The 21,137-nt window shown below is 35.3% G+C and overlaps 1 protein-coding gene across 2 annotated transcripts in view; it reads right to left on the reverse strand.

Annotated features, from left to right (window-relative positions):
* The window catches only part of EEA1 (early endosome antigen 1), a 160,773-nt gene that overhangs the window by 34,826 nt on the left and 104,810 nt on the right, over window positions 1-21,137 (reverse strand). For both annotated transcript variants that reach the window (XM_032297585.1, XM_032297576.1), the window contains exons 14-18: window positions 16,260-16,463; window positions 13,215-13,415; window positions 10,166-10,279; window positions 8,456-8,611; window positions 6,212-6,351 (exon numbers count right to left, since the gene is read on the reverse strand). In XM_032297585.1, the coding sequence (XP_032153476.1) occupies window positions 6,212-6,351; window positions 8,456-8,611; window positions 10,166-10,279; window positions 13,215-13,415; window positions 16,260-16,463 (815 nt within the window). The remainder of the gene's footprint in view (window positions 1-6,211; window positions 6,352-8,455; window positions 8,612-10,165; window positions 10,280-13,214; window positions 13,416-16,259; window positions 16,464-21,137) is intronic.

A 21,137-nucleotide genomic window follows, 5' to 3' on the forward strand; every position in this document is an offset into this window, starting at 1 on the left:
AAGGTGAGTAATAACAAACTTCTCTGAGCTAAAAGAACATGTTCTAGCCCAATGCAAAGAAACTAAGAACCTTTAAAAAAGGTTTGATGAAATACTAACAAGAATAAATAGCTTAGAGAAGAATATAAACAACTTAATGGAGCTGAAAAACACAACACAAGAACTTCACGAAGCATACACAAGTTTCAACAGCCAAATCAACCAAGCAGAAAAAGGGATATCAGAGATTGAAGATCAACTCAATGAAATAAAACAAGAAAGCAAGATTAAAGAAAAAAGATTGAAAAGAAATGAACAAAGCCTCCAAGAAATATGGGATTATGTGAAAAGACCTAATCTACATTTGATAGGTGTATCTGAATGTGATGGAGAGAATGAATCCAAGCTGGAAAACACTCTTCAAGGATATTATCCAGGAGAACTTCCCCAACCTAGAAAGGCAGGCCAATATTCAAGTCCAGGAAATACAGAGAACACCACAAAGATATTCCTCAAGAAGAGCAACCCCAAGGCACATAATCGTCAGATTCACCAGGGTTGAAATGAAGGAGAAAATGCTAAGGGCAGCCAGAGAGAAAGGTCAGGTTACCCCCAAAGGGAAGACCATCAGACTCACAGCGGATCTCACAGAAGAAACCATACAAGCCAGAAGAAAGTGGGGACCAATATTCAACACCCTTAAAGAAAAGAAATTTCAACCTAGAATTTCATATCGAGCCAAACTAAGCTTCATAAGAAAAGGAGAAATAAAATCCTTTATGAACAAGCAATTGCTGAGAGATTTCATTACCACCAGGCATGCCTTAAAAGAGCTCCTGAAAGAAGCACTAAACATGGAAAGGAACAACCACTACCAGCCACTCCAAAAATGTACCAAATGGTAAAAAGCATCAACACAATAGAGAAACTGGGTTAACGAATGGGCAAAACAACCAGCTAGCATCAAAACGGCAGGATCAAATTCACACATAACAATATTAACCTTAAATGTAAATGGACTAAATGCCCCAATCAAAAGACACAGACTGGCAAATTGGACAAAAAGTCAAAACCCATCGGTGTGCTATATTCAGGAAACCCATCTCATGTACAAGGACACGTAAAGGCTCAAAATAAAGGGATGGAGGAAGATTACCAAACAAATGGAAAGCAAAAAAAAGCAGGAGTTGCAATCCTAGTCTCTGATAAAACAGACTTTAAACCAACAAAGATCAAAAGAGATAAAGAAGGGCATTACCAAATGGTAAAAGAATCAATGCAACAAGAAGAGCTAATGATCCTAAATATAAACGCACCCAATACAGGAGCACCCAGATACATAAAGCAAGTTCTTAACGACCTACAAAGAGACTTAGACTCCCACACAATAATAGTGGGAGACTTTAACATTCCACTGTCAATATTAGACAGATCAACAAGGCAGAAAGTTAACAAGGATATCCAGGAATTGAACTCAGATCTGGACCAAGCAAACCTAATAGACATATACAGAACCCTCCACCCCAAATCCACAGAATATACACTCTTCTCAGCACCACATCACACCTACTCTAAAATTGACCACATAATTGGAAGTAAATCACTCTTCAGCAAATACAAAAGAACATAAATCATAACAAACCGTCTCTCAGACCACAGTGCAATCAAATTACAACTTGGGATTCAGAAACTAACTCAGAACCCCACAACTGCATGGAAACTGAACAACTGGCTCTTGAATGTTGACTGGATAAACAATGAAATGAAGGCAGAAATAAAGATGGTCTTTGAAACCAACGAGAATGAAGACAAAATGTACCAAAATCTCTGGGACACATTTAAAGCAGTGTCTAGAGGAAAATTTATAGCCATAAATGTGCACATGAGAAGCAAGGAAAGATCGAAAATTGACACTATCATCAAAATTGAAAGACCTAGAGGAGCAAGATCAAAAAAACTCACAAGGTAGCAGATGACAAGAAATAACTAAGATCAGAGCAGAACTGAAGAAGATAGAGACACAAAAAAACCTTCAAAAAAATCAATAAATCCAGGAGCTGGTTTTTTGAAAAGATCAACACAATGGACAGACTGCTAGCCAGATTAATAAAAAAGAAAAGAGAGAAGAATCAAATAGATGCAATGAAAAATGATAAATGGGATATCACCACTGATTCCACAGAAATACAAATTACCATCAGAGATTACTACAAACAACTCTATGCACACAAACCAGTAAACCTCGAAGAAATGGATATATTCCTGGACACTTGCACCCTCCCAAGCCTAAACCAGGAAGAAGTCAAAACCCTGAATAGACCAAAAACCAGGTCTGAAGTTGAGGCAGCAATTAATAGCCTAACAACCAAAAAAAGCCGAGGTCTGCATGGGTTCACAGCCGAATTCTACCAGACACAAAAACAGGAGTTGGTACCACTCCTTCTGAAACCATAACAAACAATCCAAAAAGGGAATTCTTCCCAAATCATTTTATGAGACCACCATCATCCTGATACCAAAACCTGGCAGAAACGCAACAAAAAAAGAAAACTTCAGGCCAATATCCATTATGAACATAGATGTAAAAATCTTCAATAAAATACTAGCAAATCAATTGCAACAACACATCAAAAAGCTTATCCATCACAATCAAGTAGGCTTCATCCCAGGGATGCAAGGCCAGTTCAACATACGCAAGTCTATAAACATAATCCATCACATAAACAGAACCAAAGACAAAAATCACATCATTATCTCAATAGATGCAGAGAAGGCCTTCAACAAAATTCAACAGCCCTTTATGTTAAACTCTCAATAAACTAGGTATTGACAGAATGTATCTCAAATTAATAAAAGCTATTTACGACAAACTCACAGCCAATATCCTACGGAATGGGCAAAAACTAGAAGCATTCCCTTTGAAATGTGGCACTAGACAAGGATGCCCTCTCTCACCACTCCTATTTAATATAGTATTGGAAGTGCTAGCCAGAGCAATCAGGCAAGAAAAAGAAATAAAGGGTATTCAATTAGGAAAGGAGGAAGTCAAATTGTCTCTATTTGCAGATGACATGATTGTATATTTAGAAGACCCCATTGTCTCAGCCCAAAATCTCCTTAAACTGACAAGCAACTTCAGCAAAGTCTCAGGATACAAAATCAACATGCAGAAATCACAAGCATTCCTATATACCAATAACAGACTTAAAGAGAGACAAATCAAGAACAAACTGCCATTCACAATTGCTACAAAGAGAATAAAATACCTAGGAATGCAACTAACAAAGGATGTAAAGGACCTCTTCAAGAAGAACTACAAACCACTGCTCAAGGAAATAAGAAAGGACACAAACAGATGGAGAAACATTCCACGTTCATCATTAGGAAGAATCAATATAGTGAAAATGGCCATACTGCCCAAAGTAATTTATAGATTCGGCACTATCCCCATCAAACTACCTATGACCCTCTTCAGAGAACCAGAAAAAACTGCCTTAAACTTCATATGGAACCACAGGAGAGCCCGCATAGCCAAGACAATTCTAAGCAAAAAGAACAAAGCTGGAGGCATCATGCTACCTGATTTCAAACTATACTACAAGGCTACAGTAATCAAAACAGCATGGTACTGGTACCAAAATAGAGATATAGACCAATGGAACAGAACAGAGGCCTCAGAGGCAATGCCACACCTCTACAACCATCTGATCTTTGACAAGCCTGACAAAAACAAGCAATGGGGAAAGGATTCCCTGTTTAATAAACGGTGTTGAGAAAACTGGCTAGCCATGTGCAGAAAGCAGAAACTGGACCCCTTCCTGACACCTTACACTAAAATTAACTCCACATGGATTAAAGACTTAAACATAAGGCCTGACACCATAAAAACCCTAGAAGAGAACCTAGGCAAAACCATTCAGGACATAGACATAGGCAAGGACTTCATGACTAAAACAACAAAAGCATGGGCAACAAAAGCCAAAATAGATAAATGGGATCTAATTAAACTCCAGAGCTTTTGCACAGCAAAAGAAAGAATCATTAGAGTGAACCAGCAACCAACAGAATGGGAAAAATTTTTTGCAACCTACCCATCTGACAAACGGTTAATATCCAGAATCTACAGAGAACTAAAACAGATTTACAAGAAAAAAAACAAACAAACCCATTCAAAATTAGGCTAAGGACATAAATAGACACTTTTCGAAAGAAGACATTTATGAAGCCAACAAACATATGAAAAAATGCTCATCATCACTGGTCATTAGGGAAATGCAAATCAAATTCCACATTGAGATACCATCTCACGCCGGTTAGAATGGCAATCATTAAAAAATCTGGAGACAACAGATGCTGGTGAGAATGTGGAGAAATAGGAACACTTTTACACTGCTGGGTGGGAGTGTAAATTAGTTCAACCATTGTGGAAGACAGTGTGGTGATTCCTCAAGGACCTAGAAATAGAAATTCCATTTGACTCAGCAATCCCATTATTGGGTATTTAACTAAAGGATTATAAATCATTCTATTATAAAGACATATGCACACATATGTGTGGCACTGTTTACAATAGCAAAAACCTGGAACCAACCCAAATGCCTATCGATGACAGACTGGACAAGGAAAATGTGGCACATACACACATGGAATACTATGCAGCCACAAAAAATGATGAGTTCATGTCCTTTGCAGGGACATGGATGAATCTGGAAACCATCATTCTCAGCAAACTGGCACAATAACAGAAAAACAAACACCACATGTTCTCACTCATAGGTGGGTGTTGAACAATGAGAACTCATAGACACAGGGAGGGTAGCATCACACACTAGGGTCTGTTGGTGGAGAATAGGGGATGGACAGCTGCGGGTAATGAGGTTGGGGAGGGATAACAGGGAGAGAAATGCCAGATACAAGTGATGGAGGGGTGGAGGCAGCAAACCACATTGCCATGTATGTACCTATTCAACAATCCTGCATGTTTTGCACATGTACCCTAGAAACTAAAGTGCGATAAAAAAAAAAAAAAATACTATTTAAAGAAATTAAAGAAGGCCCAAGTAGATAAAGACATATGTTTGTGTATTCGAAGATTCAGTGTTGTTAAGATGTCACTTCTCCCCAAATTGATTTACAATTTCAATGCAATTCTAGTCAAAATCCAACAGCTTTATTTGTAGAAATGGACAAGTTAATACAAAAATGTATATGGAAAAGCAATGAACTTACAAGAGTCAAGACAATCTTGAAAAATAATAAAGTTGAAGCTACATTTAAAATATACCATCTTATGGTATATTAAAATTTTTTATGGTTATTTTTGTGCATTACACCACACAAACTTAGCTACATTTATGATTTTCAATATCATAATTATATTAGGTAATATGATATTAGGTACCAATACCATGATACTGGTGTCAGGGTACCATGTGGTTGTCTATAGGAAAAGGATAAGGAAGGTCTTGACTAGAAGGGCAAGTGAAAAAACTCCAGGAGTGATGACAATGTCCTATATGGGGCTGTGGCTAGATGCATAGATACACAGAATACACACTAAAACTCAGAGTACATATGTAAAATCTGTGCATTTAACTGTGTGAATTTCACCTAAATAACAAAAACAAGAAGTATACTGGTATTTTTGTTTCCTTTGTTTTTATAAACATAGACAATCTGCCAGAATGCATCACATAGCTGAGGTCATTCTTTTTGTGAGACAAAGTATCACTTTGTCACCCAGGCTGGAGTGCAATGGTGTGACAGCTTTGACCTCCCGGGCTCAAGCAATCTTGCTATGCTACCCAGGCCGACAAGATCACTTCTTATGAGAAAGAATACATTCCCTGCTTGGTATAGCCAGAAGTCTAACTACTTTTGAGTACTACGTAAATACTCCTGAATTTTTAAATTTTACATTAATTTATTCAAATTAGCAAACACTTCAAAACAATTGATTTACCCCAGGGAAATGAGCAGCTTATCACTGTTGAAAACACATGACCCAAAGTTTGAAAAACTAAGTTTTCGGTCCTTTGTAGTGAAGTTTTACCATATTATGATGGCTTTATTTTTTCATTCATATTAACATCTGCAGTTTATAAAATCAACACAAAATAAATATTTAATAAATCTTTAAGCACTATGATAGCAAAATTTAAATCTGAAGCAAATTTCAATACTTAGTTTATAACCTTTTCCCTTAATTTATAAGTAAAATGGTTTAGCTTACATTTCTTTCTCCATTTCAAGTTGTTTACTCAATTCTGTGGCTTTAAGCTCTAAATCTGTGTTCATCTGTCTTTGCTGTTGTAGATCTTGCAAAGCCTGCTCCTTGCTTGCTTTAACTTCGAGACTATCAGCTTCTAGTTTCTATGGAAGAAATATGGTATGGCAGCCATTTTAATATTAGTAATTAGCAATCCATTATTAAATATTATAACATTTTGGTTTATATTCAAATAGGTGTGAAATACACAAAAATAAACATCAAATATTTATTATAATATAAAACACATTCTGAAACCATTACTAAGGAGGTTATTTATTTTAAAATCTTTCAGAAGAACCAGCAGAAGGCTTTATACATAATAGGCAGCCGTTAAGTGCTGATGTTTAAAATTAATTCTTGTCTGGGCACAGTGGCTCACACCTGTAATCCCAGCACCTCGGGAGGCAGAGGCAGGCAGATCACTTGAGGTCAGGAGTTCGATACCAGCCTGGCCAACATGGTGAAACCCCATCTCTACTAAAAAATAAAAATAAAAATACAAAAATTAGCTGGGCATCGTAGTCCACACCTGTAGTCCCAGTTACTTGGGAGGCTGAGGCAGAAGAATGGCTTGAACTTGGGAGGCAGAGGTTGCAGTGAGCTGAGACTACACCACTCCACTCCAGCCTGGGCAACAGAGGGAGACTCCATCTCAAACAAACAAACAAACCAATTCTGAATAAAAGAATCAACTTAAAAGAAACATAAATAGTTTTACCTCCATAAAAGTTGTTATCTCAAGCATGAAAAAATAAGTTAACAGGTTCACTCGTGTACTCACTTAAAATATATTATTTTTTATAGTCATAGTTAAAAACACTGATGTAATTACAAGATATTTAAAACTAAAATGAAGTTCTCATATACTCCTTCTCATTAACACCTATTGATCCACAATATAAAGCCAATTAAATTCCTCATTTTGTCTTGGACTAGATAACATTGTTGTTCTTCAGAATATAGTTTGCATCTCATATATATACACGTAATTATGTTTGTATTTTTACAAACTTACAACATCAAACTGTTAAAATTAAGTTTGTAAAGCTTTACACAATAATACTTGCACAGTGGTAGTGATTTTGCACAATAAATATTTTATGAATTGATTGGTACCTGTAGCCCTTACCATTGACCTACACTGAAAATATTCATTAAGTAAAAGGTATTTGATGTAGCTATTCTACATGTCCATATAAAAAATATAAAATGCTCCATAAAATGATAATTACAAAGTATTAGAGCTGATCATCACAATAAACACTCAGTTCTAAATGAACACTATTTTTTAAAAGGTACCCAAATCGAATTCTCATTAGATACTTTTCAGTAAAATAATACTTCTGTTATTTTTAACCATGCCTAAAGTACTTTGCGTTTGCTATTATCATTTGCCATAAAGAAAAGAAAAAGGAACCTATAAACAGAATTGTAATTCTTCTCCCATATTATATTGGTATGTATGTACATATGTACATTTCATGACTCTACAATCATACACATATGCTTCACCTGGTTGTGGAAGTATAAGTTACATATATATAGTAACTTGAGAAGTTTCTGTTTAACTGATAGTAGCTCAATTTTTTTTAATTTATTTTTTACTTTTAGCCAAAGGCAGTTAAGAAGCAAGTGGTTCTAGTTTAAAGGACAAAAAACTGAGGTCAAATCCTTCTGAGATGTCTAATCATTTCATCCTTCAGTAAACCATTCACTTGGAGTTTTGTTAAAGTAAGATGCAGTTTATCATGGTCTCAATGTGTTATTAAATTAGAGGCAAAATTGAAAGGATATGAAGTTTTAAAAAGGAAAAAGGATACCATATCTGAAATGTGATACTGGAATAAGTTGGTAGGAGATGGAAGAATGAAGGATTAGAAGAGACTTCACAACAAAAAATTGGTAAGTTCCTTATAATTGTAGAGTAGATCCCTGGTTAGTTGTCTTTGGAAAAAGTAACACATTACAATGGAATCAGTATATATGCTGCCTGTCATTTATAAAAGACACTCATTAAGAAAGAAATTAAAAATAAAGATAGAATTCAAAATTAAGACATGAAAAATTACAAGTAATTTTTAAACATTTTAAACCACAACTTCACCTTTCTTTGTTAATTAAAAATCTTTGATTCCATGTAGGTCATGAGATTCCACTGCTGCTGAAGTAGAAAATATGACTAAATTCAACTTCTTTTATACGAACCTTAATTTGACCTTCTAGCTCTTCGATTTTCTGTTCTAAAGAGAGATATTTTTCTTTATATTCTTTAAGATGACTTTCCAGCTGACTGCAATGTTCTTGCTTGTCTTGTAACTTTGCAGTGACCTGATCCAACTGAGTAGTAATCTTATTTAACTCCTTTAGAAAAGTACAATTGAAGAAAACTTTGGTAAGGCTTAGTATATTGTAGTGCCCAAATGTTCAAAGTAAAATTGAAAATACTAATTTTATTTAAAAAAATATTTGTAGTAAGATCTCAGGTAAGTCTAATGATATTTCAGAGGCTATACTTACCTATTAATATAAAAACATGAACTAAATTCATACATAGTCTAAGATATTAAATTTATATGTATAATAGTTTAATAGCTTTTCAATGTTTAAGAAGAATTCTTTTAGGAACCAAAGATACAACAGAATATTTGCCAGGCTAATAATAAAGTAATACTTTTATATTATAAATAAATACTTTCAACGTTCAAAGCACCATTTTTTTTTGAAGTATTTTTAAAAAATATTACAGTGATTATATCTATGAGGCTTGTTCAATTTATCTGGAATATCCAGTTGCACAAAAAGAATAAAATAAAAATTACTAACAAATCTACTATGTACCAAAAGTAGGATATATACCAAATTTAAGAGCAAACATTCCATTTAAATAGGACTGTAGTAAAGGGTGAATATAGAAAACTGTTTCTTAAGTTGATGTACTTCTGTATTATTATTTTTTTTAAAAAAAAGACTAATAAGGCTGGGCACAGTGGCTCACGCCTGTAATCCCAGCACTTTGGGAGGCTGAGGTGGGTGGATCACCTAAGGTCAGGAGTTCAAGACTAGCCTGGCCAACATGGTGAAAGCCCACCTCTATTAAAAATACAGAATTAGCTGGGTGCAGTGGCCCATGCCTGTAATCCAGCTACTTGAGAGGTTGAGGCAGGAGAATTGCTTGAACCTGGGAGGTGAAGGTTGCAGTGTGCCAAGATCGCACCATTGCACTCCAGCCTGGGCAACATGAGCAAAACTCTGTCTCAAAAAAAAAAAGGGCGGGGGACAATAACTAATATTACTCCCTGAATAACAAGTAAATTTTAAAAATTCCTACCGGTAAAAGCTAAGAAAAATCTACCAGCAACATTTGCCTTGACCCTAGAGTAGGATGTTTCTATTCTATCAAAGTATTGAGAAAAGTAACTCTTGTATTCCCTCCAGCTCCTCCCTTCCTCCTATTCCCAAGAAAAGACTAACTCTTATAACTGAGGTAGAATATATAGTGTTCTTTTCCTGCTTCCAAGTGGCAGTACATCTGGGTCATGGTCCTGCCTACCTACTAAAAACAAGTGTGGAGGTCTGCCCTTCCAATCGCCAACACTTTAAGGGATGAGGCAACAATTCAAAAGTTGGGAGTAAATGTTTCTGCTCTACAGTAACGTCTAGGCTAGGGAAGAAGAACCGTATGAGGAAGCCCAACCACAGCAAGAGCTTTATCAAAAACAAAGCTGATATTTTTATCTCCATCTAGCTGACCCCCACCTTTACTACTCAACTGGTTCTGAACTCATGGAGAAATTAAGGCGGATAAGCAAGTCTATAACAAGATTATACAAAACTGAGTATCATCTTTACATGTTTGCAATTTGTTTATCTACCAAAGCACCAGGTTACAGTATGAAATTGCATCAGTTTCCCTACCTGCTGTTTATCTTGTAATGCATTTTGAGCTGTGTCCAAATGATTCTGAAGATCGGCTCTTTGAGCAGTTTTTGCTGCTTCTGCTGATAGCAATAGTTCAGTTTTGGCTTTAATCTGTAACAACATTTACAAATTATTTAATTTATATTTAGTTCTTGATTTCCTTTTGCTTGAATGCACACTGCTTTTGTGATTAAACAATTTAAAAATTAAGTCAGGCCAGGCATGGTGGCGGGCATCTGTAATCCCAGCTACTCGGGAGGCTGAAGCAGGAAAATCACTTGAACCCAGGAGGCAGAGGTTGCAGTGAGTCGAGATCACACCTCTGCATGCCAGCCTGGGTGATAGAGTGAGACTCTGTCTAAAATCACACACACACACACACACACACACACACACACACACACACAAAAGATATACTTTTGTCCAGAAAAAAGGCCACTGTATTTTTCAGAAGTGAATATCTGAAAGTCTACCACTCTTATTATAAAGTAAATACCCATACCCCAAAAAAATGATGGCTCCAAAGATAATCAAGAATTACAGAATTCAAGGACTCAAAACAGCCAGACAACTGGCACTTTGTAAAATTCAGTATTCCCTGATAATTTCTCACTTAAAGGGTTTACTTTTGATGCTTAGAGTCAAAATATTAAACATTAAAAATTCAAGGCTTTCAACAACAGGCTTTCAATAAAAATCAAACAAGCAAACAGATCTATCTTGTTAGTGTTACTAACAAGATCTATCTTGTTACTCAAAAGTAACACTTTAAGTGTTTGAATACTTTTAGTACAACTCACTTCGAATAAGAAAAGCAAAAAATGAAAATATATATGTAAAAACACATATTTAAAATTAACATTTTGAGAAACAGAAAAATGGGGGGAGCATTCTTTTAGCTGGTTGAAGAGAGGGTCAATGAACATAAGAAATCTGAAATTTACATTGTATGCATAATTACAAGCTGAAGGAAAAATTCAAACAATTTTTTCTCAATACCTAAATACTTAATTTTCACAGAAATAATAGTTACATCAAGGTATACATAGCTACACTGATTTAAAGGTAAAAACTAAAGAAATCTTCCCTTTAAACAATACATAGTAATTCTATATTGATAAATATATAGCATAGACTATGAATATATTTTTGCAAGAGTCAGCTTTTTTTTACATATGGCATTTCATCTATCAGAGGAACCAAAAATTCATGAAATATTTTAACATATGATAACCACTCATGATCTTTTTTATACAGCATGCTTCAGCTAATGTGATACATATATATTTCAAAGTCATGTTGCATATAAAGGAAGTTTGGGGAAAATTAAGTAATTGCTCCATGGTTTGCCTCATTTTAGAAAGGCTTCTGATGGGGGCGGGAAATGTGCCTATTCATATAGCCAGCCCCTCTGCTTACTGTTTTTTTACAGACAAGTACCTAAAAGTACCAATTGCTACAAGGCTACAATTGTTACAACTTTTGCATTAAAGCCCTTAAAACAGTGAAAGTAGTGAAGTGCCCTCATGCATGGACATAATAATTTACCCTGATGCTGTCCTGATCATGCATACGAGGAAGTACCCTAGAAGGGTTCAAAAGGTTTATTATAGAACTTAAAATGAAAAACCACCTTGAAAGCTTTTTTTTAGTTAAAAAGGCATTCCAGAAAAAAAAAAAAAATTATCTTAACAGTTAAGCTACAGCTGGCTACAGCTAATACCCCTTGGCTAAGCAATTTTGGTTGACATTCATTTATTAATAATATCACTTAAAGCACTAGGTTTTTCTCAGAGTCCTAATTCTCAAAAGAAAAGTAAGGCCACGCATCCTACTTTATGAACTAACACTAGTTCACTAAGAAGTTAAAGCAGTTTTGAAAGACGCCTCAAAAACTTAAAAATATCTACAGGTAACACTTTTCAAAGAGTAATGGCAAAGAAGAGGTTATTGTCAAGGTGATAATGGGAGCAATGATAGTAACAAAAAATGGGCTGATCTCATTGTTGGAACTAGCTCTGAAATGAATGGCAGTGGAAGGGCAATCTTTTGTAAAGGAAAGGATCCTACAATGTAGAAAGAATCACAGACTGGCCTAATACATTTGTTCGTCCACATTGTCTCTACACTCCCATTGCCTCCCCATGCCCCTCCCCCTTACACTGGACATTGATATATCGGTTTATCTATCATATAACTCATCTAACAAATAATTTTTTTAAAGTGTATTCTCTCCAAGTTCTAATAAGTATGCCAGTTATATTATTTTATTATATTCCTGATTTCCAGTGGCATCCTTCTCTTAAAATAAAATCAAGGCCTGAACTATTTCTACATGTTTCTCTTCTATAGCACAGAATAAGAAATCAATAGTAAGAATGGAGAATAACAGTTACCTATTACACAAGTAAGACTAACCATGAAATTCACAAATGATATAACAAAAAATTATGTCTTACTGCTCACCCCATGATTGACTCATTGAGCAAGACTGCTATATAGACTTCTGAAAGAATACGGTATCATGTAGGGGAATTTTTTTTTTTTAATCAGAAGTCAGACCTTTAAAGGAAGATTTAAAAAATCAAAGTCAAAAAAATATTTAACATAGAAATCTAATGGTACAGTACTGAACTAATTTGAACTTCAAAAACAATAATGACATGACCAAAACAAAGAAAAGCTAAAAGGTTTAGTGATTTCAGCAGGTGTAGCTTGAGGAGAGAGACAGAAACAGAGAGGGAGACAGAGAGAGAGAAAGCAACAGCGAGAGCCTGAGAGCAAGAGCCAGAGCCAGAGCCAGAGAGAGAGAGGGAGAAGAGGGTGAGGAGAGAGGAAGAGTGAAAGGAAGGCAGAAGGGAGAAGGGAGGGAGATAGAGAGAGAGGACAAACAGGAAAGTTCAAAAAATTGTCTAGATATAACCTTTATCTAATTCCTATTTCAAATTTTTTCCTATTACTATGCAAGGCAAAAAGAGACAAACAGAATTTAAAATATTTGATGGCTAAAACTGGTGCTTTATACAAACATTAAATTTAATGTTACCTGTATGTCAAGCTGGGACACCTTCTCCTTGCTTTCATTTAACTGACTATTTAATTCATTGACACTGGTTTCTAGGGAAAGGACACGGTCTTGCGCGGCTCTAAGATGTGCCTTCTGCTCTTGTACCTGGTCATGCAAATCCTCCTGGGCTTGTTTATGGCTTTCTGACTGATTCTTCAGCTTCTCTGTTAGTTGCGATACCTATTATACAAGTAAGACTAACCATGAAGTTCACAAATGATATAACAAAAAATTCAGAAACCTAAATTTAAGAACCATGAGAATGTTAAACTGCTTTATAATAGTTTATCTCAAATTTTTTCAAGCAAAATTATTTACTTTTCCAAATATCTCAAATACCAAGAAATAACATTAAGGTCAAAGACATTACTTTTAAAATAATCTTTAAGTTGTAACTTATATAAAATTTATTCAATTTAAGTTGTACAATTTGAGATTTGATGAATGTATATACTCATTTAACCAGCCATCACTACAATAAAGATAAAGAATATTTCCATTATCCCAAAATGTTTCCTCATGCCCTTCTGCAGTCATTCCTCCCATCCCATCTCTAGTTCCAGCCAATCACTGATCTGATTAATAACAAGATTTCTTTATATATTCTGGGCATTTCTGAATTGTCAGATACATGTATTGCAAATGTTTTCTCCCATTCTATCTTATGGCTTTTATTTTCATAATGGTATCTTTTGAAGAGCCTACTTTTTTTTTTAATTTAGATGAAATCCAAGTCATCTGATACTTCTTTGAAGTACCTTGCTTTGAATTCATCAAGGTTTTTGAATCTGTAGGTTCATATTTTTAATCAAAAATTACATGTTTTTCACTTGCATCCATTGAAATACAGAAATAATTTTACAAATTAAAAGTTTTTTAGCCATTGTTTCTATCTTCTTCCTCTCCACCCTTCTGTGACATTAATTGTACTTATGCTAGTTTGTATAATACTATCCCATGGGTGGCTAAGGCACTGTTTTTTTCCCCAGGCTTTTTCCCTCTGTGCTCCATTGCGAACAGTTTTAATTATCTTTCATGTTCCCTGATAATGTTTTCCACTTGCTTAATCTATTAAGTATATCCAACAAAACTTTCATTTCACATTATTTTTGTTTTATCTCTAGAAGTTTCACTTTTTTTTTTTTAAGAGACAGAATCTCACTCTGTCACCCAGGCTGGAGTGCAATAGCACAGAGGTAGTGCACTCCTGGGCTCAAGGGATCCTTTCATTTCAGCCTCCAGAGTAGCTGGGATTACAGGCACAAGTTACTGCACCCAGCCACTTCTACTTCTATCTCCATCATTACAGTTGTTTGTTTCTATTCATAAGCATATTAAAGAGCTGTTGTAAAGTACTTGTCTGATGACTCCATCATCTCTCACTTCAGGGTCTGTTCCCATTGAATAATTTTTCTCCTGGTCATGGCTCACATTGTTTCTGTTCCTTCACATGTCTAGCAATCGTTTACTATTTATTGTGACCACTCTAGATTTTGTTGTCTTCTTTCAAAGAATGTTAAGTTTTGTCCCAGCATGTATTTAATATATTTGTGATTCTACTGGATCCTTTTAAGGCTTGTTTTTGCACTTTTAAGGTTAGGTGTAGGGCAGCTTTTACTCTAGGGATAGTTTAGCCTTACTCCTCTCCTAGGGTATGACATTTCTGGTGTGTCTACTGAATACTCCAAGTGTTAAGCCAATCGTTCTACTGACTGGCTGGAACTTGAACATCTCCCAGCCCTGTGTAAGCACTAGTAATTTTTCAGCCTGCAGCTCCTTGAAAGTATTCACTGTCTGGCCTCATAGAATCCCACTTTACAAGTACAATAACAAAACCTTCAAGTAGATTCCTAAGCAGATTTCTGAAGCTCTTTCTCTTTACTGTTCCTTCCTTTCTGGTATCTTACCTTCCAAATTTGAGCTGCCTTAACCTCCCTGAACTTCAGTCTCTCAATTTAATTTAATCTCTCATATCCTCAGTTCAATAAGACCACTGGGCTTTTCCTTAGATTCCCCCAACCTGAGCCACAGTCTAGAAAATGTCTCTGGGTCCAAAGTTAGAATGGTCAAAGAGTTCTTTCAGGGATCACAGTCCAGCACTGCCTATTGCCCAATGTCCGAAAACAGTGGTTTTGTACATTTTTTCCACTTTTCTTTATTTATGGCAGAAGGGCTAAATAGGTTTTAACTAACCCAATATGGCCAGAAACAGAAGTAGATTTTAATTTATTCTTTAAAATAAACAGATGACTTCCTGACCATATTTATATGATAAACAATGCCAAGTTGTATACAACTAAAAACTAACCTAAAGAATTCCTCAAAACTAGCTTAGCAATTTGGGGGGTGGGGGGAATCTGTTATATTCTAATTCTAAAATTAGAAAAGTGATATGGCCTTCTGATACTTTGTTTTAAATGTTTTCTCATTTAGATAATAACTTATTAGACAATTCTTCCAAAAAAAACCGTAAATTCTTTTTTGTTTGAAAATATACTGATCTAAATTTTATAAACTTTTCTTAAACTACATTTTAATGTTAGAACATTAAGGCAACTTATGAAAATTATTATTGGCTATACATTATCCAAAGACATACACTTTACCAAAATATATATGTTAATCAATACACAGTAAAAACTAACACTTGATTAATACCTTTAATTTACTACTACATTTCATTATTCATTTTTTTTAATATCACAAAATACCATTAGGCAAGTATGCACTATTAATGTCTCTGTTTTCCAGTGAGCTAGCAATGTAAAATGATTTACTCATAGTCACACTAACTTACATCCAGGGACATGAACTGAGACATTTTCCTTTGTCAAATCATGTTAACTATCACCACAACCCGTAACCTACCTCTTAAGGTACATGAGATGCTATTTGTCAAAAAATACATAACATTTAAAATGTGCTAAAAAGAGAGAGAAGGAAGAGTCATTTAAATAAAGCATTTCGGAAGACTTAGAGAGATAGAAGTAAATTTTGGAAGTATAGTATATTTTACAAGCTTACTTGCTCCTGTAATGTATGGTTTTTTTCTTGTAACTGGTTAAGAACAGCAGTCTCCCCTTCACCAGCCTGAATTTTTGCATAAAGATCTTCTCTTTCCTTTTCTAGTAACGAAATATTTTCTTTGCTCTTCTGTAGCAAAGCTTCAAGGTTCTGGATCTTTTGGTCCTTATCACCAATTTGACGTAGTACTTGTTCCAAATCATTCTGTAAAGAATTGAAAACTACTGCTTTAAGGATAGAGAACTTAAGTTATTCCTCAAACATAAAATGACTAATAATAAATTCTATCACTCAAATTCTTAGTCCTACTTTTTTAAACTATTACATTTTAAAATGATAAATTTAGTTAAGTAATTAGAACTACATATTTAATAATATAAATCTTATCATTATAAGCTGGAATTTAACAAAAAACTCTCAATTAACCACATTCTTTTTTTAACACTTTAATCTTACCTCCTCCTAGTACTCTTTTTCTGACCCATTTCAGACACATGAGACCCATCATTCCTTAATCTCACACTAGGCACACTCCTACCTCGAAGCCTTTGTACTGTTTGTTCCTTCTACCTGGAACTCTTCCCGCACAGAGTCACATAGTTTATTCCACCTCCAAATGTTTGCTCAAACATCACCTTCTTAATTAGGACTACTCTGACCATTACATTTAAAATTTCAGCCTTTCCCAGTACTCCCTGTCTTGATTATAATTTTCTTTCCATAGTGCTTACTTTCCAACACACTAAATAATTTGCTTATTTTTCATGCTAATCTTCATTCCAACCACCCCCTGTTAAAATGTATGCTCTACAAAGTCAGGATTTTTGTGTCTTAGTCCTTGATGTATCCAAGATATCTGACACATATGTTCTAAAAAAGTCATTGAATGAATAGAAAAATAAGTGATTCCATTCTAAATCACATACACACCCAGGCTCACTTCAACACCCCAAAAGAACTCTTCTATCAATACAGCAAGGGATCCCTCTTCTTTTACTTCCACACCACTCTGCTGACACAGAGCCAGCAACCATGTGGTACTCTCATGATTTGTGCCAATATTAAAAGATTTGAGATCAGTCACTTGCAAGCATACTTCTCATCCTTCTAAACTTTGGTCAAATGACAAAGACAATCAAACTTCTCTGCTCTGTCTCTGTTCCTGCCACTGATAGATAACTCCTCTTTCCACATTCCGCTAATCTGGAATCAGAATTCCCTGCCTAAGCTTCTTTCCACAAAAGTCACTCTGAGGGAGGGAAACATCACATCCTGGGGTCTGTCAGCGGGTGGGGGAGCAAAGGGAAGGAGAGCATTAAGACAAAGACCTAATGTACATGGGGCTTAAAACCTAGATGATGGGTTGATAGGTGCAGCAAACCACCTTGGCACATGTGTAGCTATGTAACAAACCTGCACGTTCTGCACCTATATCCCACTGCTTAAAGCATTTAAAAAAAAAAAAAAAAAAAGTCACTCTGTTTCCAAGTCTTAACCGAAATTTGGTTCTGCCTTTACAGACGCCAATTCTCCCTCACCCCTCACCCTGCTCTGGTCAGTAAGGTCTATTCCACTCAGCAAGTAGAGGAGGGTGACCTTTTCCTGGTGTTTCACTGCCATTACTCTCTCCTTCATGTGAAAGCTTTGTGCTGCCCTGGGGAATACACCATTTACTTATTCTACTCTCTACTTTTTGTTGCTATCATCTATAAATCCCTACCTCATTCACTGAAGACTTGAGACCTGATTTAGTCTTTCTCTCAATCCCAATTTCTGCCAATTTCCTGGGAAATACAAAATACATAAAGAATTAAGAGCATAGCCTCAACATTCATATCATCTTAATTCCTGGACCTTTATTCATTCCACATTTCACTCACTTATATAGGATTTGTAACGACCTGAAATTCTTCTAGCTAGAAATTTCTATCCTACTCTATGACCACAACTGTCTTCCAATTTAATGACGTAATTTCTGTTCTTCAATGTCAGAGACCTCAATTTCCTTCTAGCATATTCAACATATGCCTAGCTTCTCTTCCTGAACCTTCTAGATAGATATAAATCAACCTTAACCATTCTTTCAACTACATTGTCCATTTCCTCTCACCCAAAAATTTCCAAGAGCCACCCCCAAAAACCCCAATTCTCCACTCCTATACTTCTAAGCACTGTTAAGAGTAACATCACAAACCTCCATAGATTGGTGCTATTACAAATTTCTAGTTCCAGTTTCAACCTCCATCACAGAATATGTTCAGAATTATCTTGTTAATCATTTTATTTAAATGAGGTCCTCGCCCTCAAACATTCCCCTCAATAACTACTTTAAAAATTCCATATTCTCTCTACATTCTCAATCTCTGCTTGCCTGATATTCAGCTATTATTATCTCCGACTTTAACAAGAAACATGAGAGTTTCAGGAAGGATCAATCCTCATTTTCCAAAAATAGATAATTTTATATGAAATTATATAATTATATACACATATAACTAATTAGAATTATATATTTAATAATATAAATCTATAATATTATAAGCTAGAATTTAACAAAAAACCTTAAGAAACCACATTTTTTCTAATGCTCTAAACTTATTTCCTACTATTACTCTTCTGATCCATATCTCATACATGAGACAGATATAGACACACATATATACATATAACTATATAAACATATAATTATATATAGATGTATGGAGCTATGTATACATACCTTACTCCATATTTACCTCCTTTCCTCAAGCTTCAGCCAATGAGCTCCATTTCACCCTCCCCCATTGTATGAGTAACATTGTAACTTCTGAGCAACACCTTATTCCCTCAGTGGCCTCTTCCCCAATATCCTTAATAACTCCTTCCCTATGAATTCTTTTGTCCTAGAATATAAACACGTCCAGGTCTCTTATTCTCAAAAACACTCCCCAGGACACATCCCCCTCCAGTTTCTGCCCAGTCTTTAAAAAATTGACATTTAAATTTCAAAAATAATTTATATTTACATTCCTAATTCCCTCATCTCTCATTTACTCACTAACCAACAATCAGATTTTCATCTCTATTACTTTACTGAAATTATGTTAGCAAGGTTATCAATTTACTTCTTAATTGCTTAATCTAATTGGTATTTTTCATTCATCAGACTGAGCATCACCACCACACACACCCATATTTGAAGGTGCTGATTACCCCTAACTTTCAACCCTTCCTGTTCCTTTGGCTTCCACTCTGCAGGTTCTTCTTAATTACTCTGATCTTGGGCTGCTCTTCTACCCAGTCATCCCTTAAGGGCTGGTGTTTCTCAGAAGTCTTACGTTACCAATTATCTATTTTTCTCACTATACTCTCTCTCTGGCTGATCATATCTACTCTAATAATTCCATTTACTTCACATATGCTGATGTCTCTCTCAGTTAATATATATAGCATGAAATACATTGCTCTGGTACCTCATGACATGTTCCAAACTGAACTTACCACATTCCCCTATGAGATGGCCATTTGTCTCACATTCACTAACACAGTTGATGACACCTCCATTTACCGTGCATCCAATGCTACCATCCTGGAAGTCATTCCTTTTCTCTCTCATCCCTTTTATCTATTAAGCCAACCAGTGCTGTTTATTTATTTTACTTCCTAAGTATTTCCCACATTTGTCCCTATGACTTCAACAACTGCTTGAACTAAGATCATTATTATTTTTCATCTGAACTGCTGCATGCATTAGTATTTTAACTCATCTCATTCCAGAATATTCCCAACCAATTTCATCTTTCACACATTGACAAGAATAATCTATTTAAAAAGTAAATCTGCCTATGGCAATTCTTTCCTAAGACCTTCAATACCTTTCAATCTTCAATGTCTTTCCATCTTGAAATATAAATGTCACATGAGATCCTCTATAAACTTATCCATATCTAATGCTCTGACTTCTTTAAGTAATCTCTAACATATACTCTAAGTTCCAGCAAAACCTAAGAGTTTAGTTCACACTAGCCTCAGTATACTTAAATCCTCGTAACTTCTATCTGGAGTAAACTTCTAATTACCACCATCTTTGCACCCCCAAAATATCTACTCATCCTTTGTGTTCAGATTGTCACTTTTAAAAAGTTTTCCATGGCTGCTCTTTTCCAGACTCTGGAAAAGAGTTGGGTTAGGTAACTATTCTCTATACCACCATAATAATTTTATATACACATACACACCTAGAACTAGACTTATTACATCTCTTTTATTAGTTATTAGGACTTTTCATGTTTCTGTAATGAGGGACTTTACCTGGCCTCTTTTTCATCCTTTCTGTATTCCTTGCCAGGAAATAAGAATTTAAACTTAATAGAAGGTGCAGAACAAGGAACAAATAAGCATGTTCAGTTGAGTCCCTGCTGTCCCCCCTCAGTTTGAAAGACAACCTGTCTGCAAGAAGGTAAAAGGCTGCCATTTCCAGCTTTGTAGGTAAATTAATTAATTTAATTCTGGGGTATGGCATAAGAAAGCCCACTTGGCTGCTGACCTAAACCAAATTCTTCACACTTGCTTTACTATTCCCATTTCTTCCTTGCCCTTTACAATAAAGCTCCTAGAATTATCTATATTCAGTCTATCAAACTTTTTTCTTTCCATTCTCTCTTAAACCCTCTCCAATCAGGCTTTTGTCCCACTTCTCTATGCAAATCACCCTTATCAAGGTCCTCAATGACCTCCATATTGCCAAATCCAGTGGGACTCTCTATCTTCATTTTGTCTGGTATCCATCTTTCTAAATGCCCAGGCCAAAACCCTTGGAGTCATCCTTGAGTTCTCACTCAATACTCTACAATAAATCAGTCTGCTTTACCTTTACAGTATATCTAGAATCTGACTGCT

The sequence above is a fragment of the Sapajus apella genome, unplaced genomic scaffold, assembly GCF_009761245.1.
Source record: "Sapajus apella isolate SASKATOON/1434 unplaced genomic scaffold, GSC_monkey_1.0 scaffold2, whole genome shotgun sequence".
NCBI classification, from domain to species: domain Eukaryota; kingdom Metazoa; phylum Chordata; class Mammalia; order Primates; family Cebidae; genus Sapajus; species Sapajus apella.